We start from the raw sequence: 17,463 nt of genomic DNA on the forward strand, positions 1-17,463 counted from the left end.
GAACTCTAGGAAAGGTCCGAGAAGGACATTGTTAGTACTCGATTTAAGATGTGGAATAAAGAATTGTCACGACCAGCGACGATTGTCATTCGACGCCCTAGGAAGTGGAATGGGAATTCAATTTGATGTAGGTAAGTTATGGGGCCAGAACTTCAAGTTCACAACGAACATGGTTGCCGTCCACGGAGGTAACCTTTGTTCTCTTTGGCCCGCGTTTCCCTGTTTCATTGTGGGAGCTCTTGACATGATGAGACACAGCAGAGTAGAGAACAGTAGAAAAGTGGCACCTGTCATGGCACCATACAGGTTGATGCAGTCTTCGTATTAAGATGTATTGAGACGTTGGATGACCCACAATGTCTTACAAGACCTCTGTATGCGAAATTCACGACTGCGAAACATTGCCTAACGTTCTATAAGTAGGGGCTATCATGTAAACAGGAGAAGGTAAAAAAGGCCTGACAAACAACGCCCGCCGCTCCACTCTAAAAAGCCATTTGAACGCCTTCGCCCCTCGGGATGTTCGGGCTTAGCACAACGCCCTAAGAAATGCCATGAGTGGGGTTAGGTCCCCGAACATCCGCGCAGGAGACACAGCAACCGAGGATCTCACCATAGACTTCGGTCACCTCCATGCCAGGTAGACGGCGATGCATGTGTCACACAGCCGACCGAAGTTTGATAAGAAAGGCACTGCACCAGACCTCCTTTACAGGTTCAGAGTATTACCCTCATTCCCGAACCCCCGCCTAGCCGAGACTGGATACTCGGCCCCGATACACCATGACGCACCCGAATAACCAACCCCCTGGGCGCCTGATTACCCATTTCGCCAACAGGTCAGCATCGCATGATTCACCATAGACGATGAGCGGCGGTTTTAGCTGACACAATTATCCCTACAAGAGACCGACAATCACAGAAAGTGTGCTGGTCGGAGTTGTGGGATTCGGACCAGGCCGATCTCTGGGACCGCGGGATGCCTTCCCCGGCATTGGTCGACTTCATCACCACCCGACGGGACATCATCGATTGTCTCGGAGGCGGTCGCCGCCGGCCGAGAGCGCTTGTTCCGGTGAGTCCATGCGGTCCAGCCTGCCACCGTCCCCGAAACATTGTGCTCACTATTCCCAACACATCCAGGGTTGCGGGAGGGGCTATGACGTTGTCATGCTCGCCCTGCATGGCTTCGACGCGGTTGGCCTGGAGGTCTCGCAGACGGCCGTCAATGCGGCAAGGGCGTATGCCGAGGCCGAGCTCTCCGATCCATCCGCATACAACTTTGCCGACGAGAATGATGAGAAAGGCCGAGCTACCTGCCAGCCGGGAACTGTGAGCTTTGTTTGCGGCGACTTCTTCCAGCGGGATTGGGAAACCGGCTGCTTCGCACCCGGCGATGACGGGGGCTTCGATCTGATCTATGACTACACCGTGAGTTGATCTTCCACGTCCGCGAGCAGAATATCTGGGGAATGGTACAGGTGCTGATGCTTCGCCGCCGAGCTAGTTCCTGTGCGCCCTCCTGCCCGAGATGCGAAAAGACTGGGCACAACGGATGCAAGAACTTGTTCGGCCCACGGGGGTTCTTGTGTGCCTGGAATTTCCGCTATACAAAGACCTGAAGGCCGACGGGCCTCCATGGGGTCTTCAAGGCGTCCACTGGAATCTTCTGGCCGAAGGTGGCGACGGGAGGATAGACGGGTCAGCAGCGGCGACGGATGGCGGACGAGGACCGTTTACCAGAGTGGCTTACATCAAGCCCCCCCGGTCGTATGAGATGGGGCGAGGGACTGATATGCTGAGTGTTTGGGCGCCGCAGGAGTGGGCACAGAATGCCTAGAGCAGTGTCTTTCTACCAATTCTTGCCGCTTCTAATCATTGCATCAAGTCTAGCTGAATACGGCCTCCCTCCCACCCCCGCAACATGGGGGACTGTGAATTTGGGGGTGACGTTTGAAGTAAAGATAAACCGAGAAACCAACTCAGACCCATGTTGTTTCTGCCCCTTCTTTAAACCCAAGAAAATAAAATGAAGAAATGAACATATTTCCTCGGGGTTGTCACAGAGATTGGTAGTACTAATAGAAGGCTCAGGAGTGGGAAAAGGGAAGCAAAAAAGCAAAAGAAAAGAAAAGCGTAAAAAGGAAATTTGAATGCGCCAAACACAAGTCGAACTCTGGTGGGCAGGTGGCTGAGTGAGGAAAGCTCCTCGCGAGGGATTAGTTTGTATCAGGTACCTTAGATTTAACCGCACGCAACAACCACCCACCACTGCGCCATCCACTCGGAATTTGGTTTGCTTCTGGTTTTCGGGAACAGGACCTATAGCCCCGTGGCGCCCATGTGGCGCTCTATGGCGCACCAAACCAAGCATGACTTTCATCCGATGCCAGGCACGGAATCACTTCGGTTTCATGTTCTCTTCCTTGTGTACCGGGCACTTAGATGCATCGCGAAGGGTCCAGACTTCGACGGCGTGGCTGCCACCATGGCTTGGGCGGGGCATGCCCAACAGTTTACAGTCGACGACGGTGGGGAGAGGTTGCCGGCGCTCCAGTCTTCGGCGCGGACTTTCTGGGTCCCACACGGTGTGTTGAGTTCCATCATGACAGCATCAAGTAGCGATCGAATCGAGGGAGGCACTCTTGAGTCTTAGAACATAATAACATTACGGCGACGGGGCGCATGACGCCATGCTTAACCACTCCCTCGGCTATTTAAAGAACGTTAGTTGCTCAACGGGATGCTATCGAAGGTTTCAGGGCTTACAATCGATGTGGGGGGGCTTTCCTGAACGGACCACGATCAGGCTCTCGTCGTCTCTGAGTCTTGTTTCCTCGACAGTGCAGCCCCACTTTAACTGTCTAGCGCTGTGCGAGTCCAGATAAAGTGGGGCGTGACACAGTTGGAGGTGACTTCCATCAAATGCAAGAAGATCCAACGCTCTTTCGCATTGAGTTCCACCCACCGTCCCGCAAACGTTCTGGCCCTTCCTTCCAATCCCCGACAATCCTCATCTGATCTCCACCAAATGTCGGGTCGGGTTGTCGTGCGGCTGCCCCGCAAAATATCCAAGTCGCGGTTCCTCTCCATGGGCGCCATCTCTTGGGTTTACCAGATCACTGAGAGCATTGTGGTCAAGTATCCCAGAGATGTAGGCGCGGGGGAGATAGAGCGAGAGAACGCCATTTACGACATATTTGAGCAGCACACGCCATGTCCGTACGTCATCCAGAGCTTCTATCGCACCGCCCATGCCAACTTCCTTCCGTTCATGCTCACCAGCCTCGACACCCGCCTACAACACAACCAAAGGCGCGAGAAGAACAAGGTCCTGCAAGTTCTCCGCATTGAGGATAAGCATCTTGTCGAGCGCTGGGCCGCCGAACTCTGCGCAGCCGTCGCATGGCTCGAGTCTATCGGCCTTGTCCACGGCGACCTCCGCCCTCCAAACATACTCTTCGACGAGCGGGATCACCTCAAGCTGACCGACTTCGACTGTGTCGCGCGCATCGGAGATGCGTCCGACGGCAATGCTCCGCCGTGGTCACGTCTCTATCCCGATCCGCTGACCGGCAAGGGACGCTGGGGCCTGTATGGTCCGAAGACCGAGCAGTTTGCGATCGGCTCGTTGCTGTACTGCATGACAAGGGGCCACGAGCCGTACGGACACCCAGAAGACGATGACCCCGACCTCGACATCGTCGGGCTGTTTAAACAAGGCATTTTTCCTCGCGTAAACGCCGAAGGCAATGCGCTGGACTGCATCATAGACCGCTGCTGGGCCGGATGGTACGAGTCGATAAAGGATCTGGCGGAGGCGGCTGCTCAGCTCCCAGGGGCCGCAGACATGGGTGGCGCAACCACGTTCAGTGCCGAGTATTGTGCTCAGAAAAGTAATGAATGTCGTCAACTTGTTCAGAGAGGCTTACTGGAAATGGTGGACGCGTAGGTATCTGATATGACTTAACGAAGCTCGGTTGGGCAGGACGCGAGATGGCAAGGGAAGTGTTGAATTAAAAGGAATGGAATAATGGTTCAGCTAATGGAAGGTTTGGAAATTTAGGCTAGGAACATTTGAAAGGTCGATTCACTATTGTATTTCCATCAACCACTGGTAAATCATGCCTCCACCCACTTTCCGGACTCATTTTTAACATATTCCCCATTCTCCTTGCAGTCCTCGCATGGCTCCCTCTTCGTCGTTTGACCAAGATACTCCGGGCCTGCTTTGGCCTCCCCACATTCACCACAGCCATCCCATTCGATCAAAGTTGACGGCTGATCAAGAACATGCTTGCAGAGGAACTTTGTGCTTGAGATCAATTCCTTGCACATGATTGACACTGACGGTGAAAGCTAGAATCTGTGTTCTATTAAGGTACAGGGACCGGAAATCGGGTGCTGTGAAACGTACAGAGGACCGGGTTGCACGAGTACACCGTTGTGCTAAGGTGTGCTTGAAAGATTTCATGGAGGATCTTGATCTTCAACAGAGCTCATTTCACAAGGCAGGGCATGTGGCACTTATTTAACTTTGCCCAATGGGTCTCAATCGGTTGAAATGCATGTTTGTTTTCATCACGCAGAGACGAAGCGTCGCAGCCTCCCGTTGCTGTCAGTGACCGGGCAGCTACCCCGCACTCAGCCCACTGTAATGCAAACTGATTCGACATGCTCTTCACAATTCGTCTGCCTCGGGCCTGTGCATATCCTCTGTAAATTCCTCGTAAACACGCACATGGCGGGAGACCGCATGGCAGCGACATATGGGACGCAAGACCCGAAGGGTGGGAGAGATAGGTTCAAAGTCACGAGAAGAGATTCAATGTCGTGAGCGGGGTAGCGAAGAGTCGAAACCAAGCGAACCAGAGGCAACGTCACGAGCAGGGCAAGCAAGCAGGATGTGCGACCCCAGAGAATCCAGCGCAGGCGAAACGAGCATCAAAGCGAAGGCAGTAGCCGGCGAACTGCAGGGGAAACGGGGCCATAGCGGGGACGGAAAGGAAACGAGGCGGTACCTAGGACCGAGCGAGGGCGATGAGGGAAGGGGAAGAGCGGCCGGCCATGAAATGTCAGCAACTATGAATACACAGGCCTTACAGCTGCGGGTGCTGGTCAGGCCGTTGGAGGGTTATCACCCTGTCCATCCCAACACTTCTTGTCCATCTCAAGGCTTGCTGTCCGTCCCAACATTGATGCGGTGCCCGCAGCGGCGGCCGTGCGAGGACACGGATCTGACGGAGTGCCATACCCGAATCGCAAGGACGCCCAAGTGATGGTACGTAAAGATGCCTTTCAAGGGCCAGCACTTATCAAAGAAGCAGAAGACCATTCCTGTGTTTCCTAGCTCTTGCTACAAGATAGCATCTGAGCCGCGTGTGGAGGGCGATCGGAGCGAGATGTACGGCCAGATGAAGGCGCGGCACTGAACTCTGCCGCTGACAACATCCGGCGTGGCCGGCGCGGTCCATGACACTGGACCAGCCAGACGGGTCATTTGACCCCTCGGAACCCTCCCGTGCCAAAACCGCGGTTGTCTACGAGGTCTCGTAGAGCGAACGCTTCGCTCTCGCCTTCTCCCCTTCGCAGGATTTTACCTTCTCGGCCCGGGGCACGCGAGCCTTGGACCTTGGTTCTTCGAGAGGCTAGCCCGCGTCTAAGACGGCCGGGCTTAACGTCGATACTCAAGGGATGGGCCGAAACTATGGAGGAGGAGGAAAATAATGACCAGAATTCAGTGTCGAACAGCGGAAGCCCCTTCGGGAAATTGAAGGTTGTATATTTTTGGGGAGTCGGTAGTCTGGGGAAGATCGACGTCGGGTTAAGACTTTTGCCAAGGCCCGGTGCCGTGGCGCCGTCGCCTGGGCAGAGGTAGCGACGGCGGCAGGGTCCACATCGAAAAGGGTCCCAGCCTCCGCTTGGCCGTTCTCGTTTTTTTCTCTCATGCCATGTATGTATGTACATTAGATGTCTTGTATTTCAGAGGGAAAACAGGAGTGCCGGAGGACTGTAATGATGACCAGGTCATGAGGAGAGGCTTTCCCACACCCACCGGGCGCAATGCAGGAGCCAAGCCCTGCCACAATTGCATACCGAGCCAGTGGATAACTGCACTACGAACACTTCAAATGCATCAGGATGCATTCGTTCAATTGGGGCTGCGCATCACCAGGCGAGTGTTGAACTTCCCCGGATTTCTCAAGTGGAGTGAGCCTCAGGTCACCAGATAGTTCAAATTTCTCACCGGACGCCCAATTTGGCTTTGCTCGGTGTGTCCCAGGCCTCGTCCATGCAATCTGGAAGGCTTGCCAGCTCTGCGCCCCGCGTCGCCGTCGCTGAGTGATGCTCAGGCGTGTCAGGTTCCATTGCCGTCGTGAGCACCTTCCTCATCCGCTGCCCCGCCTTGCCTTAGCGCGCCTTGGCTTCCCCACACAGCTCGGCGAGATCCCCGCGAGTCGCTAGAAGTGCCGTGAGTTGGTGAGCCAAGTGAGCCCAGAAGGCCCTGATCTCACAACGCCTCTGCCAGGGAGGATCTGCGTTTCGATTCCAACCTGGATTCTAATTTCCAGCCAAGCGGAGCCAAGGCCAGTCCGTCACAGCCACCGAAGCTTGTCGAGGCTTGTCTGTCAACGCGCCAAGAATTGCACCATTTTGGGATGCACCGGGGTCGTTGCTCTTTGAGACACCGAGCGATGTGAGCGATGCAGCTCTCTCTCCACCGATGTGCAACCTTCCGAATTGCCATGCGCAGCACCGCAGGTAGCCCGAAGGCACGCAGGGCTTCCAGAAGGCGAGCAGCTTGACACCCTCCCGCTCCCACCCGGTGGCCGGTGCCCTCGCACAATCTAACCTTGAATGCGACCCATGCTCACTCCCATGCTCCTGTTATCGATGACGCCTGCGAAAGCAGACTAGGACCGGGGGTGGAATGCAACCTTGGTGAGCCGGAGCAGTGCCATGCAGGTTGCACGTTATCAGATGTTATTGGGGTTCCCGAATGCTGTTGGTCCCCAGCATTGGCCCAGCCAACTGTGCCTTTCCAACCCATCCCATCCCGGCCACCGCGTTCCTGTGCCACCGGCTTGTTCCACTTTGGCAGACCGAACGGGCACCCGACGATAGCCTTCTCTCTTGCTGCGCGCGCCTACATCTCACATATTAATAATCCCCGATTCCGCCCCCCACAATCTCCCCTCCATTCTCATACCAGATCCTCTCTCCCTCAGCGTGTCGACTTTCGGTTCCTTCACAGCAGTCGGCTTGACCCAGGATTCCTTGCGTTCCCTCCGGCAGAGCGTGACCGTGGGCGGTTCGCGCGACACGACGAGCGCATCATGGCGATATTTTCTAGGAAGCGCAGTGATGAGCAGGGCGAGAAGACAGCAGCGCCCGTGCAAGATGTGTCGCAAGGGGACCAAAGCAGCGGCGAGGAGGGCACCGTCGAGGACGGGACCGAGGATGACTTGCACCGGGGGATGAAGCCTCGGCAGCTAAGTACGTGATCACTTGCGTCGGAGGGGAATTGACATATGTTGTGTGCTGACGCGACGCAGACATGATGGCCATTGCGGGCGCCATTGGAACTGGTGAGCATCGCTAAACGCCGCGGGCGCACCTCAAAATGCGACTTACAACCGCTAACGCATTGCGCGCAGGTCTTGTCATCGGCACTGGTACATCATTAAAGTTCGGCCCCGGGTCCCTCCTCATCGGGTACGCCTTCATGGGCTTCGTCGTCTACGTGGTCATGGTCGCGCTTGGAGAGATGGGCGCCTGGCTGCCAATGAAGAAGAGTTTCTCCGGTTACGCATCGCGCTTCGTCGACCCGGCCATGGGCTTCGCAACAGGCTGGAACTACTTCTTCAAATACGTCATCGTGCTACCGAACAACTTGACCGCGACGGGAATCTTGCTGCAAAAATGGCGACCAGATATAAACGTGTCGGTTTGGATTGTCGTCTTTGGCGTCTGCATCATCCTGCTCAATGTATGGACACCCTACCCCCTTATCACTGAACCCGCCAGGCACTAACTCTCACCCAGATGATTCACGTCTCCTTCTTTGGCGAAGCCGAGTTCTGGATGTCGCTGATCAAAGCCCTCGTCATCCTAATGCTAATCCTACTCTGCTTCATCATCGCGCTCGGCGGCGGCCCCAGCCACATCCGCACCGGTTTCTACTTCTGGCAGAACCCAGGCGCCTTTGCGCCGTTCACAACAACAGTGGCTGGCCAGACGACCGTCATCGACGGTGACACCGGCCGCTTCCTCGGCGTGTGGGCGTGCATGGTGCAGGCTACGTTTGCTTACCTCGGCACTGAGCTGGTCGGCGTGGCCTTTGGCGAGACCCCGAACCCCCGCAAGAACGTCCCGCGCGCCGTCAACCAGACCCTCCTGCGCATCGTCTTCTTCTACGTCGCCGGCGTGCTCGTCCTCGGCATGGCCGTGCCCTACAACAGCCCGATCCTGCTCGACGCCACGAAGAAGGGCACCAGCGGATGTACGTCTCCCTCCACTCTCTTCCCCACCCCCACTTCCAACCTCTTTCCCCTTTCCTCTATTGATACTAACCGTTGCCCTCCCTCCCTTATAGTGGCATCCCCCTTCGTCGTCGCCGCCCAAATCGCAGGCGTCAACAAGCTCGACGACGCGGTCAACGGCCTGCTGCTCATCTTCACCATCAGCGCGGCCAACTCGGACATCTACCTGGCGTCGCGCACCGTGTGGGCGCTGGCCAAGGACGGCCAGGCACCCCACCTGATGCAGCGCACCAACAAGCGCGGCGTGCCCATCCCCGCCGTCGCCCTCTCGTCCATCTTCATCGCGCTGGGGTTCATGAACGCCACCAAGTCGGCGGCCACGGTGTTTGGCTACTTTGTGTCGCTGGTCACCGTGTTTGGCGCGCTCAACTGGGTGGCCGTGCTGGTCAGCTACCTGGCGATGATCAATGCTATGAAGGTGCAGGGCGTGCCGCGCGAGGCGATGCCGTACAGGAATATCCTGCTGCCGTGGGGCGCGTATATTGCGCTGCCCATCACCATGCTGGTGATTATTTTCAGCGGGTACTCGGCGTTTATCCCGCACTTTCAGGTCGACAAGTTCTTGACGGCGTATATTGGCATTCCGGTGTATGTGATTAATATCTTTTGGTGGAAGTTCTTCAAGAAGACAAAGCGGGTCCAGCCCATCGACGTGGATTTGGTGACGGGACGTCGTTCTTAAGATGGGTACGAGGTACGAAGTTATGTACATAGAGACAGGGCCTGGTTAGCGTGGTGTTTGGCGCCGGGGGCCCCCGGATGAGAGGCAAGCGATGGCTTTCAGAAATGCATTAGTCTCGAGAGCGTGACCGGGAAATGCGAGCCATGATTGCCGCAGGACAGCAACGTTGTTGCACATTGCATTCTTTCGTGCATGGGGGTTTGCGAGTTTGGGACGTCAAATGAAGCCTCCGTCGTCATTCTCTCCATTCGGCCCGCTGGGTTGGGTTCCAAGATCTGCTCGTCCGCGCACCCGTTGCGTGGATAAATAGAGGACGCGGGTGGGACCGAAGCTGGGCATGGAGAAGGCTTCCGAGACGATCGGACCCGACTGGGGAAACCAGCGCCGCACTTCCCGGCCGCAATGGCGCGTGGCGGACCCAGTTTTGATTCACATAAACAGCAGCCAGCCAACGACATCCTGGTTTGAGCCGCCTTTTGGCCGATCGTTCCTCAACTGCGCCCAGTGCGGGAACGAGGGGGGTTGTGGGGTACTTTGATACACGGGCCGTTCTACCTGTCGATCCAATATCGACAAGCAAGCGTAGGCTGACAATTCCAAGTCTGTAAATGATGGAGGCATTTTGGGAATGGGTTCAACGGGACGTTTGGTACCGAGATCTGGGGGGATCGATTCCGGGGAACCATGGTCTCCTGTGAGGTATATTTAGGGAGCCTCTGTCGCTCATATCCTAGGTTGGAGGAAGATCACCTCAAGCCACACGTTCTGCCTGTTCTGCCTGCATTCACACAGCTCGACTCGCAAGTTACCCAAGATGAAGACCTCCAGCACCGCCCTTCTCGCGACTGGCCTCCTGGCCCAGTACGCTGCCGCTCACTCCATCTTCCAACAGTCGGGCAGCGGCGGTGTTGACTTCGACACAAAATGCACCCGCATGCCGGTCGGTGTTCCTCTTACCAAGCCACCCGTGGTCCGGTGACTGACTTGACATCGCAGCCTAGCAACTCCCCAGTCACGAGCGCGACGAGCGCTGACATCGTTTGCAACGTTGGCGGCACCTCTGGCATCTCCGAGGTTTGCGAGGTGAACGGTACGTTCTGGTCCCCCATCCACTAACCCCCCTCCGCTGTTTGCTAACATCCCTCTCCCTGCAGCTGGCGATGACTTCACCGTCGAGATGCACGCGCAGATGAACGACCGGTCCTGCAGCAACGAGGCCATCGGCGGGAACCACTTCGGCCCCGTCATGGTGTACATGAGCAAGGTGGATGACGCCACCTCGGCCAACGGCGGCGGCGACTGGTTCAAGGTCGACGAGTATGGCTACGACGCCAGCGCCAAGACCTGGGGCACCGACCTCCTCAACTCGAACTGCGGCAAGCGCACCTTCAAGCTCCCCAGCAAGATCCCCGCCGGCGACTACCTCGTCCGTGCCGAGGCGATCGCCCTCCACGCTGCCGGCCAGAGTGGCGGTGCTCAGTTCTACATGAGCTGCTACGTAAGTTTTTTCTATCTTGGCGGAATTCAGGCGCATGTCATACTGACCTTGTTATCAACTATAGCAAATCAAGGTCGCTGGTGGCGACGGTGGCCAGCTCCCGGCGGGTGTCAAGTTCCCCGGTGCGTACAGCGCCTCGGACCCCGGCATCCTCATCGACATCTACAGCGGCGACTTGAGCAACTACAAGATCCCCGGCCCGGCCGTCATCGACTCGACCTACTTCTAGATTGGTGTGGCAATGGGGTGAGAGGGAGGAATGCCCGGGGTTGGGTGTTTGGCTTATTGCAGGCAATGCCAGCTGTGCTCTAAGTCAGGTGATGAAATAGATTATGGGAGAAACAATCCCAACGATACCATATGGCCTCATTAGTGCCTTCCTTACATCCCTCGTGCCTCTTGACCATTCCCTTCTTTTCCGCCTTGGTGCCCCGTGCTGAGCCCCGCCTGAGCCCCTGAGCCCCTGAGCTTAACAACCCTAACCCAGTGATGAATGATGTCATGCGACACCAACCCCTGGCCTGAACTCATGGTGTGCCTGAGATATCCCTCCCAGCGTCTGGTCTGGTATTCTTGCCCATGAAACATGGTCAACACGTTCTCGTGCCTGTTCCTTTTGTTGTCTGAGCACCCAAATTTGGGCCGCATTCCTTCGAAACCGCAGCTACAGTTTTACACTTTTACTCACTCACCTCACTCACTTACCTCACACATGCGGGGTCTCCACTCTCTCCGCCCCGCCTGGAGATTTGCAACTCCTGCAAGCACTCACCTGAATCACTGGTGCCCCTCATTCTTGCGTTCACTTTCATCAGCCGACCACCTCAACCCCACCCGCTCCCTCAACAACAACCACAAACTAAACAAGCCAGACGCAACACCAAGCCAACTATCACGGCCACCGCCAATTAGCCACCACCACCCCTCACAACCCCCCCACCCCACCAAAACCAAAACCAAAATGTCCAAACAAACCCCCCAACAGCAAACCCCCACCATCACCTCCATCACCGACCTCCCCACCACCGACGCAAAATGGATCACCCTCCAACGCATCGCCTACCTCGACCAAACCGGCCAACCACGCACCTGGGAATGCGCATCGCGCAAAACCCGCGCCCGCTCCGCCGGCGTCGACGCCGTGGCCATGGGCAACGTGCTTCTCCACCCCTCCCGCCCGCCCTCCACCCTGCTCGTCATCCAGTACCGGCCCCCCCTGGACGCCTTCACGGTGGAATGGCCGGCGGGGTTGGTCGACGAGGGCGAGACGGCGGAGCAGGCGGCGGTGAGGGAGTTTCGGGAGGAGACGGGGTATGAGTGTACGGTGGTGGGGGTCAGTCCCGTGCAGGCGGCGGATCCGGGGCTGAGTAGTGCGAATATGAAGATGGTGATGGTGGAGGTGAGGTTGGGGGAGGGGGAGGAGTTGCCGGAGCAGAGGTTGGAGGATGGGGAGCATATTCAGCGGGTGGTGGTGCCGTTGGGGGAGTTGTATGATAGGTTGGTGGAGTATAGTCGGCAGGAGAGGATGGTGGTGGCGGCGAAGCTGTTTCATTTTGCGGCGGGGATGCACTTTGCGAAGACGAAGGGGCAGGAGTATGGGCTGTGATGTGTGTGTGATGGAGGGGGGCGGGTTGCAGGGTGGGTTGGATTGGGCTCTGGACTAGCTGCCCGAATCATGGCTCGAAGCCTCTAAATTGCCTACTTTGGCCAAACGGCAACTTGGAAGGGCTTGGGGGGTTGGCCGGCTTCTTCGAGTGGGAGTCATGGCTGGTAATCATTTGACCAGTTCACGGCCTGATTTCCGTCGGTCTTCACGCATCACGGCAATGAAACCCTTGGTGGGGTATGGTTCTGGACTCGGGACGTCGAGACGTCTTAATCTGAACGCGCGGCAGATAGCATAGACATGAGAAGAAGAGGCCCATCACGAGCAAAATGCGCTGATCCCTTCGGTTTCGGGAACCATACACTCCAGAATGTGCACGCTCCAGTCGAGGTTGCAGGACATCGCGATTCGGCAAAAGCCAAGCATGTTTCAGCTTGCGAGTCTCGCACCGAACGAAGCGGTGTGGAACCTGAGGCGGTTCAACGGTAAAGAATCGGCATGACAATCCCACGGATTGAAATGAGGGCCTTCATGCTATTATTAGCACAGATATTGGTGCAAACTCAACTGATGAAAGCGCTGCAAATGCCAACGAGTCGCTGACACTGCTGTAAATAAATAATCGTATTTCTGCAAAGGGAAGGGTTCGTCCCTTTTTGTGGAAAGCCACAAAATCGTCAACAAAAGCAGACGCATGCAGAGTTGTCAGGCGGGGCCTGCAAACCGGCCAAGTCTGCCCCACCCTCGTGCACGGTTGCCAGGGCGCCAATCGTTAGTGCATGCGACGACCAGGTGAGCCCAAGGAGGTGTGACAACGGAATGCCAAGCACAACACCCTTCGCTCGAAGGGGATCCTCCTTCCTCTGACATCGACAACCCGGCATTCGACTTCGACGACGACAACCGCGCAACCGGTAGGTAAGAGTGTCGCGCGCAGCGGCCACACGACGACAACCATCGGCGGAATTGCAGCCCGCCATTTACGGACGCCCAGAAACCGAAATCTCGACGACGACGCCCCTGTTGGGTATGTTGTGTGTGTCGGTCGCACCAAAAGGCGGAGGTTGTTGACCCAGCTCTCGCCAGAATCGCAGTGCTGCGAGCGATATACGGCCACGGCCTCCCAACAAACAACACCCTTCCCGCCAGGGGAGAAGACTTAGAATCCGAATCGCTTAACGATAACGATAGACGAATTTCCTTTTGTTTGGTTGCGACTTTGCGACAGCCAATTACACCAACTTGCAACGCTCTTTTTCACCAATTTTCCTTACGTCGATTTCACACATGCGAAACCGCGCAGCGCACCGCGCCGCAGCGTAAAACAACCAAATGTCCGAGCCGCCGTCGTCACCCCCTAGGGCAGGAACCAGCGTGGAGGATGCCTTGGCGTGGTACAAGGCGCAATACGAGGTGTTGGAGGCGGAGCTGTCGGAATTCCAAGCCTCCAGCAAAGAACTAGAAGCCGAACTCGAGAAGGATCTAGATGCGGCCGACAAGCGCGAACGGTCGTTGCGGCAGAAGGCCGAGGGCCTGAGCTTCGAGGTGGAGGAGTGGAAGGTTGGCCTTTTTTCGCACTGCGTTTTGAAAGTTCGTGAGGCCATCTCGCTAACATATCCCTGCAGCGCAAATACAAGGAGTCCAAGACAGAAACCAACGCAGCCCAAAACACCCTCGAGAAGGAAATTACAACTCTCCGCGACACCAACAGGACGCTTCAGCTACGGCTCCGCGACATCGAAGTGGCCAACGATGATTTCGAACGCCAGGCGCGGACGACCACCTCGTCTCTGGAAGATCTCGAATCCAAGTATAATGTTTCGATCGAAAGGGGCGTGATGCTAGAGGAGGAAATCAAGATCGGGGAGCAGGAGCGAGAACAACTACGGGTCGAGGCGCAACGACTGCGAGAAGAGCTCGCCGATCTGAAGATCGAAGCCGAGATCCTGCAGGACAAGATCAAGAAACAGGAGTCTAGGCACCTCTCGAGCATCTCAACCGACATCTCCTCGATTCCCGGGTCACCGTCATTCTGCAACTCCCCGCACTCGACCGCGAGCTCTCCGATGATTATGACGCCGCCGGATCTCAAGTCGCTCTCCGCGGCGGACACCACCTCAGAACTCCGAGGCCCACCTTCGCCCCCCATGTCGGATGTCTCCCTGCCCTTACCCAAGGTGGGCGGGCTGAAGACTCCCGCTCAAAGGCGGAGCCGCCTGCCCTCAGCGGCCGAGAGCAGCATCACGCCCAAGCCAAAGACATTTACGGGGTCTACGTCCTCGACCCGCTCAACACGCGCGGTTACCACATCCACTGCGATGCGAACACCGGCCCACCGATCGTCGGCTGCCGCGCGCGCCTCCTCTCGCGCGGTCCAAGGCTCTAACTCTCTCACCCATATTCGCACGCTCACCGCTCAGATGCAAAAGCTCGAAGCCCGCGTGCAATCTGCGCGCTCCAAGCTGCCAGCAGCGCCACCCATCGACTCGCCACCGCGTAGATCCCCGCAAGGCCTAGCAATGCCATCGAGCATCACAATCCGCAGCCGCAAGCGCACCGGCGGGTCTACCGCCTCCTCCAGCGCCGCCAGCTTCGCCTCCGAAACACCCTCCCAATCCCGCCACGCCCCGTCCGAGTCCCACAGCAGCCTCTCCTCCAGCACCAACAAGCACGTCCCCCGGCTTAGCACGTCGGGCGTCTCCCGCCTATCCTTCGGCCCGCTGCCCAACCGCAACCCCACCAACTCCACCAACAACGAACCCGACTTCCCCCGGCCCAGCAGCCGAGCCGGCCTCTCGAACTACGCCCGCCCCGCAAGCCGCAACGACTCCCACCACCACCCCAGCAGCAGCCACAGCAGCAACATCCTGCCCCCCCGCCCCATGAGCCGCGCCAGCCTCTCCAACAACCGCGCCCCGCTCGCCGCCGCCACCGGCGGGCCCGGCCGCCCGCGCAGCAGCCTCGGCCTGCACCACGGCCGTAGCGGTAGTATGAGCTACGCCAGCAGCATGGCCGCGGCGCCGACCGCCGAGGAGGCCGACGAGTCGTTTGACGCCGGCGATACCAGTATTGTCAGCGTGGGTAGTGTTAGTCCCAGGAAGTTGCGCACGCCGAGCCGTCGCGGGACGTTTAGTCGGCGGGGAGGGGAGACGGAGGGGGCGGGGGCGGGGTCGGGGGCGCATACGGGGATTCCCTTGCCTGGGTCTAGGCGGTTGAGTGGGGGGTCGGCGTCGTTGTCGATGTCGGGGAGGCGGACGAGTGGTGGGGCGAGTACGCGGGTGTTGGAGGATTTGGGGGAGACTTGGTGATGGGGGTGGGGGACTTATTTATTGGTTATGGATGATGGGCTGGCTGGTGAAGAGGTTAATGAGGAGGGGCTTTGTGAGGGAGGAGCGTTGTCTAGAGAGCCAGGACGGTCGTCCGTCTAACGCCGGAGGAAGTGGTTTATTGCCAGATTGGGAGGAAGGCTGTTTTCTGAGGTGTGTTGTGAGGGCTAGGTAGGTGGGGTTGGCTTGACGCAGTTGGTTTTTGCCTGTCTCTCTGTTTGTTGATGCGGATACCTTGCTTGCGTGGCTTGGCTTTGGTGGTTCGAGGGTCTGGTTGGGTTTTGGGTTTGGGCCGGGCTGGGTTTGGGTTGGCCGGCCGGAGGTGTTGGTGCGGAATACCTTATACACTTTGACTTAATTTCCTTTGTAGTTTTGGCTCCCTTCTTTTTTTCTTCTTCTTACCTCTCCGAGTTTGGTTTTTGAACACGCCCCACCGTTCTATCAACCTTTCGGCTGGTTTTGCTTGTATCGTGATGCGGATTTTCTTGTTTGGATTTACGCATAGCGCCCGGGTCGAGCATTTTCGCAATAATCCTCATACAACCGCCGTTCCCCCAACCTTTGCGCGATGGTGACCCTCATAATTTCCATGTCACCGTTCTTCAAGCTTCAGTGACGGTGACTCCCCGTGTCATCCCTGCACATATTCCGTGCATTATTTTGCGGAAGCCATACCCATGCTCCTATTTATGTATGCACATGCATCGCATACACATGTTTCTGACTGTATGACAACCCGGAACTCGACGTGCAGCCCTTGTCATGCTCGTCATGCCCGCCTTGTCCCTGCAGGACCCCAACAGGAACAGGAACCCGAACAAGCTTAATCCGACATCGACTTCTGTCTCGGGACACGCACTGTATTCGTACATACGCTGGAACGGTCTGGCATGCTGGTAGGGCTGAAAGGGGTGAAGATGAGTGGCTGCATGGGGGGGGGGGGGGGGGGGGTTCGCTGCTCTCGCATGGCAGGTGGGTTATCGTACGATTTTGATGTCAGACCACAGACCACCGTGGTGGGGAACCGTTTGGCTGGGTCGCCCGGTCCGCTTGGCTGCCCGGCTTTCGGGTGTGAGTCTGGGGAACGGCACCCGGGTGAGATCGATCTAACTTTGTATGTATATGTTTATATGTTGGTCATCTTTCCCTGTTGCCGCGTTGTTTCAATGACGGGATATTGTTTTCGATTGTCTCGGTCCGATCGTCAATTACATCCGTACGTTGTCCACGACAGGAAAAAGAACCTCAACCCCGATCACGGCCTGTTTACCGTCACCGGGCGGGGCCCTTCGATAACACCTTATCTTGGGATTACAATACATAGAGTAACTCTATCCCAATGCTTACCTTGCATATTGGCGGCCATTTCGTAATCATCTCGACTTCGGAGATGGTGTAGCTACCTCGGTACATTCGCTACGGCCCGGCCCGAGATGGCAGAAAGTGCCCCAGCTGCACATCGCCGATGAGAAAAGAGATGGTATGGGAAAGCGAACGGCAAGGTACGAAAGCGGGTGCATGATGCATCATCACGGCCCGCGATGACTTCCCGAGCAGCACAGGCAGTTGTGGTGGGTTTGGTGGTTTGATGGCTTCCATGGTATCACCGGAGCCCGCGGAGACAAGACCGGAGTAATGCTTACACAGTACAGTACGAAGTAAACGGGCGGGAGTAAGCGACCCCAACCCTCCTCAAGCAGGTAATTTCCTCATTCCCGTCCCCATTTGGCCGACAGTTGACATCGTCGAATGATGCGACCAACAAGTCTCATTCCAGCAAGCGCCCCGAAGGCCAACAGAACAAAAAA

General features: G+C 57.0%; 8 protein-coding genes across 8 annotated transcripts; 6 read left to right on the forward strand and 2 right to left on the reverse strand.

Annotated features, from left to right (window-relative positions):
• The first annotated feature begins 423 nt into the window (after positions 1–423).
• On the forward strand, positions 424–1,846 carry F5144DRAFT_160364 (S-adenosyl-L-methionine-dependent methyltransferase). Its single transcript, XM_066782527.1, has 4 exons — positions 424–839; positions 907–1,075; positions 1,144–1,431; positions 1,508–1,846. Exons 1-4 carry the CDS (start codon positions 784–786, stop codon positions 1,838–1,840), a joined length of 846 nt encoding a protein of 281 aa, XP_066644197.1. The 5' UTR covers positions 424–783; the 3' UTR covers positions 1,841–1,846.
• A 1,063-nt stretch (positions 1,847–2,909) lies between these two features.
• F5144DRAFT_565771 (kinase-like domain-containing protein) lies at positions 2,910–4,366 on the forward strand. The gene is made up of 2 exons (XM_066788519.1): positions 2,910–4,117; positions 4,181–4,366. The coding sequence occupies exon 1, from the start codon at positions 3,032–3,034 to the stop codon at positions 3,950–3,952; it is 921 nt and encodes a 306-aa protein (XP_066644198.1). The 5' UTR covers positions 2,910–3,031; the 3' UTR covers positions 3,953–4,117; positions 4,181–4,366.
• F5144DRAFT_160414 (uncharacterized protein) lies at positions 4,038–4,621 on the reverse strand. The gene is made up of 2 exons (XM_066782529.1): positions 4,418–4,621; positions 4,038–4,359 (listed from the first exon to the last, which is right to left on the reverse strand). Exons 1-2 carry the CDS (start codon positions 4,472–4,474, stop codon positions 4,123–4,125), a joined length of 294 nt encoding a protein of 97 aa, XP_066644199.1. The 5' UTR covers positions 4,475–4,621; the 3' UTR covers positions 4,038–4,122.
• A 766-nt stretch (positions 4,622–5,387) lies between these two features.
• F5144DRAFT_160391 (uncharacterized protein) lies at positions 5,388–6,252 on the reverse strand. Its single transcript, XM_066782528.1, has one exon. It carries the CDS (start codon positions 5,965–5,967, stop codon positions 5,497–5,499), a length of 471 nt encoding a protein of 156 aa, XP_066644200.1. The 5' UTR covers positions 5,968–6,252; the 3' UTR covers positions 5,388–5,496.
• Positions 6,253–7,231: 979 nt separating this feature from the next.
• Positions 7,232–9,274, forward strand: F5144DRAFT_160429 (amino acid permease/ SLC12A domain-containing protein). Its single transcript, XM_066782530.1, has 5 exons — positions 7,232–7,497; positions 7,557–7,589; positions 7,659–7,990; positions 8,047–8,503; positions 8,597–9,274. The coding sequence occupies exons 1-5, from the start codon at positions 7,338–7,340 to the stop codon at positions 9,223–9,225; spliced, it is 1,611 nt and encodes a 536-aa protein (XP_066644201.1). The 5' UTR covers positions 7,232–7,337; the 3' UTR covers positions 9,226–9,274.
• A 587-nt stretch (positions 9,275–9,861) lies between these two features.
• On the forward strand, positions 9,862–11,131 carry F5144DRAFT_160496 (glycosyl hydrolase family 61-domain-containing protein). Its single transcript, XM_066782531.1, has 4 exons — positions 9,862–10,165; positions 10,222–10,315; positions 10,380–10,723; positions 10,788–11,131. Exons 1-4 carry the CDS (start codon positions 10,040–10,042, stop codon positions 10,950–10,952), a joined length of 729 nt encoding a protein of 242 aa, XP_066644202.1. The 5' UTR covers positions 9,862–10,039; the 3' UTR covers positions 10,953–11,131.
• A 2-nt stretch (positions 11,132–11,133) lies between these two features.
• Positions 11,134–12,718, forward strand: F5144DRAFT_565784 (NUDIX hydrolase domain-like protein). Its single transcript, XM_066788520.1, has one exon. It carries the CDS (start codon positions 11,310–11,312, stop codon positions 12,327–12,329), a length of 1,020 nt encoding a protein of 339 aa, XP_066644203.1. The 5' UTR covers positions 11,134–11,309; the 3' UTR covers positions 12,330–12,718.
• Positions 12,719–13,485: 767 nt separating this feature from the next.
• Positions 13,486–15,990, forward strand: F5144DRAFT_160560 (NUDE protein). The gene is made up of 2 exons (XM_066782532.1): positions 13,486–13,889; positions 13,955–15,990. Exons 1-2 carry the CDS (start codon positions 13,662–13,664, stop codon positions 15,635–15,637), a joined length of 1,911 nt encoding a protein of 636 aa, XP_066644204.1. The 5' UTR covers positions 13,486–13,661; the 3' UTR covers positions 15,638–15,990.
• Positions 15,991–17,463: the final 1,473 nt, after the last annotated feature.

Source organism: Chaetomium tenue (assembly GCF_020726465.1).
Source record: "Chaetomium tenue strain MPI-SDFR-AT-0079 chromosome Unknown F5144scaffold_3, whole genome shotgun sequence".
Taxonomy (NCBI): Eukaryota; Fungi; Ascomycota; class Sordariomycetes; order Sordariales; family Chaetomiaceae; genus Chaetomium; species Chaetomium tenue.

Coding starts and splice junctions, on each gene's coding strand:
- F5144DRAFT_160364 (XM_066782527.1), top strand. CDS start 784: ATGACGCACCCGAATAACCAACCCCCTGGGCGCCTGATTACCCATTTC. Junction 840..906: donor ATTACCCATTTCGCCAACAG/GTCAGCATCGCA, acceptor TATCCCTACAAG/AGACCGACAATCACAGAAAG. Junction 1,076..1,143: donor GGCCGAGAGCGCTTGTTCCG/GTGAGTCCATGC, acceptor CAACACATCCAG/GGTTGCGGGAGGGGCTATGA.
- F5144DRAFT_565771 (XM_066788519.1), top strand. CDS start 3,032: ATGTCGGGTCGGGTTGTCGTGCGGCTGCCCCGCAAAATATCCAAGTCG.
- F5144DRAFT_160414 (XM_066782529.1), bottom strand. CDS start 4,474: ATGAAATCTTTCAAGCACACCTTAGCACAACGGTGTACTCGTGCAACC. Junction 4,360..4,417: donor CTCGTGCAACCCGGTCCTCT/GTACGTTTCACA, acceptor CACAGATTCTAG/CTTTCACCGTCAGTGTCAAT.
- F5144DRAFT_160391 (XM_066782528.1), bottom strand. CDS start 5,967: ATGTACATACATACATGGCATGAGAGAAAAAAACGAGAACGGCCAAGC.
- F5144DRAFT_160429 (XM_066782530.1), top strand. CDS start 7,338: ATGGCGATATTTTCTAGGAAGCGCAGTGATGAGCAGGGCGAGAAGACA. Junction 7,991..8,046: donor TCTGCATCATCCTGCTCAAT/GTATGGACACCC, acceptor ACTCTCACCCAG/ATGATTCACGTCTCCTTCTT. Junction 8,504..8,596: donor GAAGAAGGGCACCAGCGGAT/GTACGTCTCCCT, acceptor CCTCCCTTATAG/TGGCATCCCCCTTCGTCGTC.
- F5144DRAFT_160496 (XM_066782531.1), top strand. CDS start 10,040: ATGAAGACCTCCAGCACCGCCCTTCTCGCGACTGGCCTCCTGGCCCAG. Junction 10,166..10,221: donor CAAAATGCACCCGCATGCCG/GTCGGTGTTCCT, acceptor TTGACATCGCAG/CCTAGCAACTCCCCAGTCAC. Junction 10,724..10,787: donor AGTTCTACATGAGCTGCTAC/GTAAGTTTTTTC, acceptor TATCAACTATAG/CAAATCAAGGTCGCTGGTGG.
- F5144DRAFT_565784 (XM_066788520.1), top strand. CDS start 11,310: ATGGTCAACACGTTCTCGTGCCTGTTCCTTTTGTTGTCTGAGCACCCA.
- F5144DRAFT_160560 (XM_066782532.1), top strand. CDS start 13,662: ATGTCCGAGCCGCCGTCGTCACCCCCTAGGGCAGGAACCAGCGTGGAG. Junction 13,890..13,954: donor TCGAGGTGGAGGAGTGGAAG/GTTGGCCTTTTT, acceptor ATATCCCTGCAG/CGCAAATACAAGGAGTCCAA.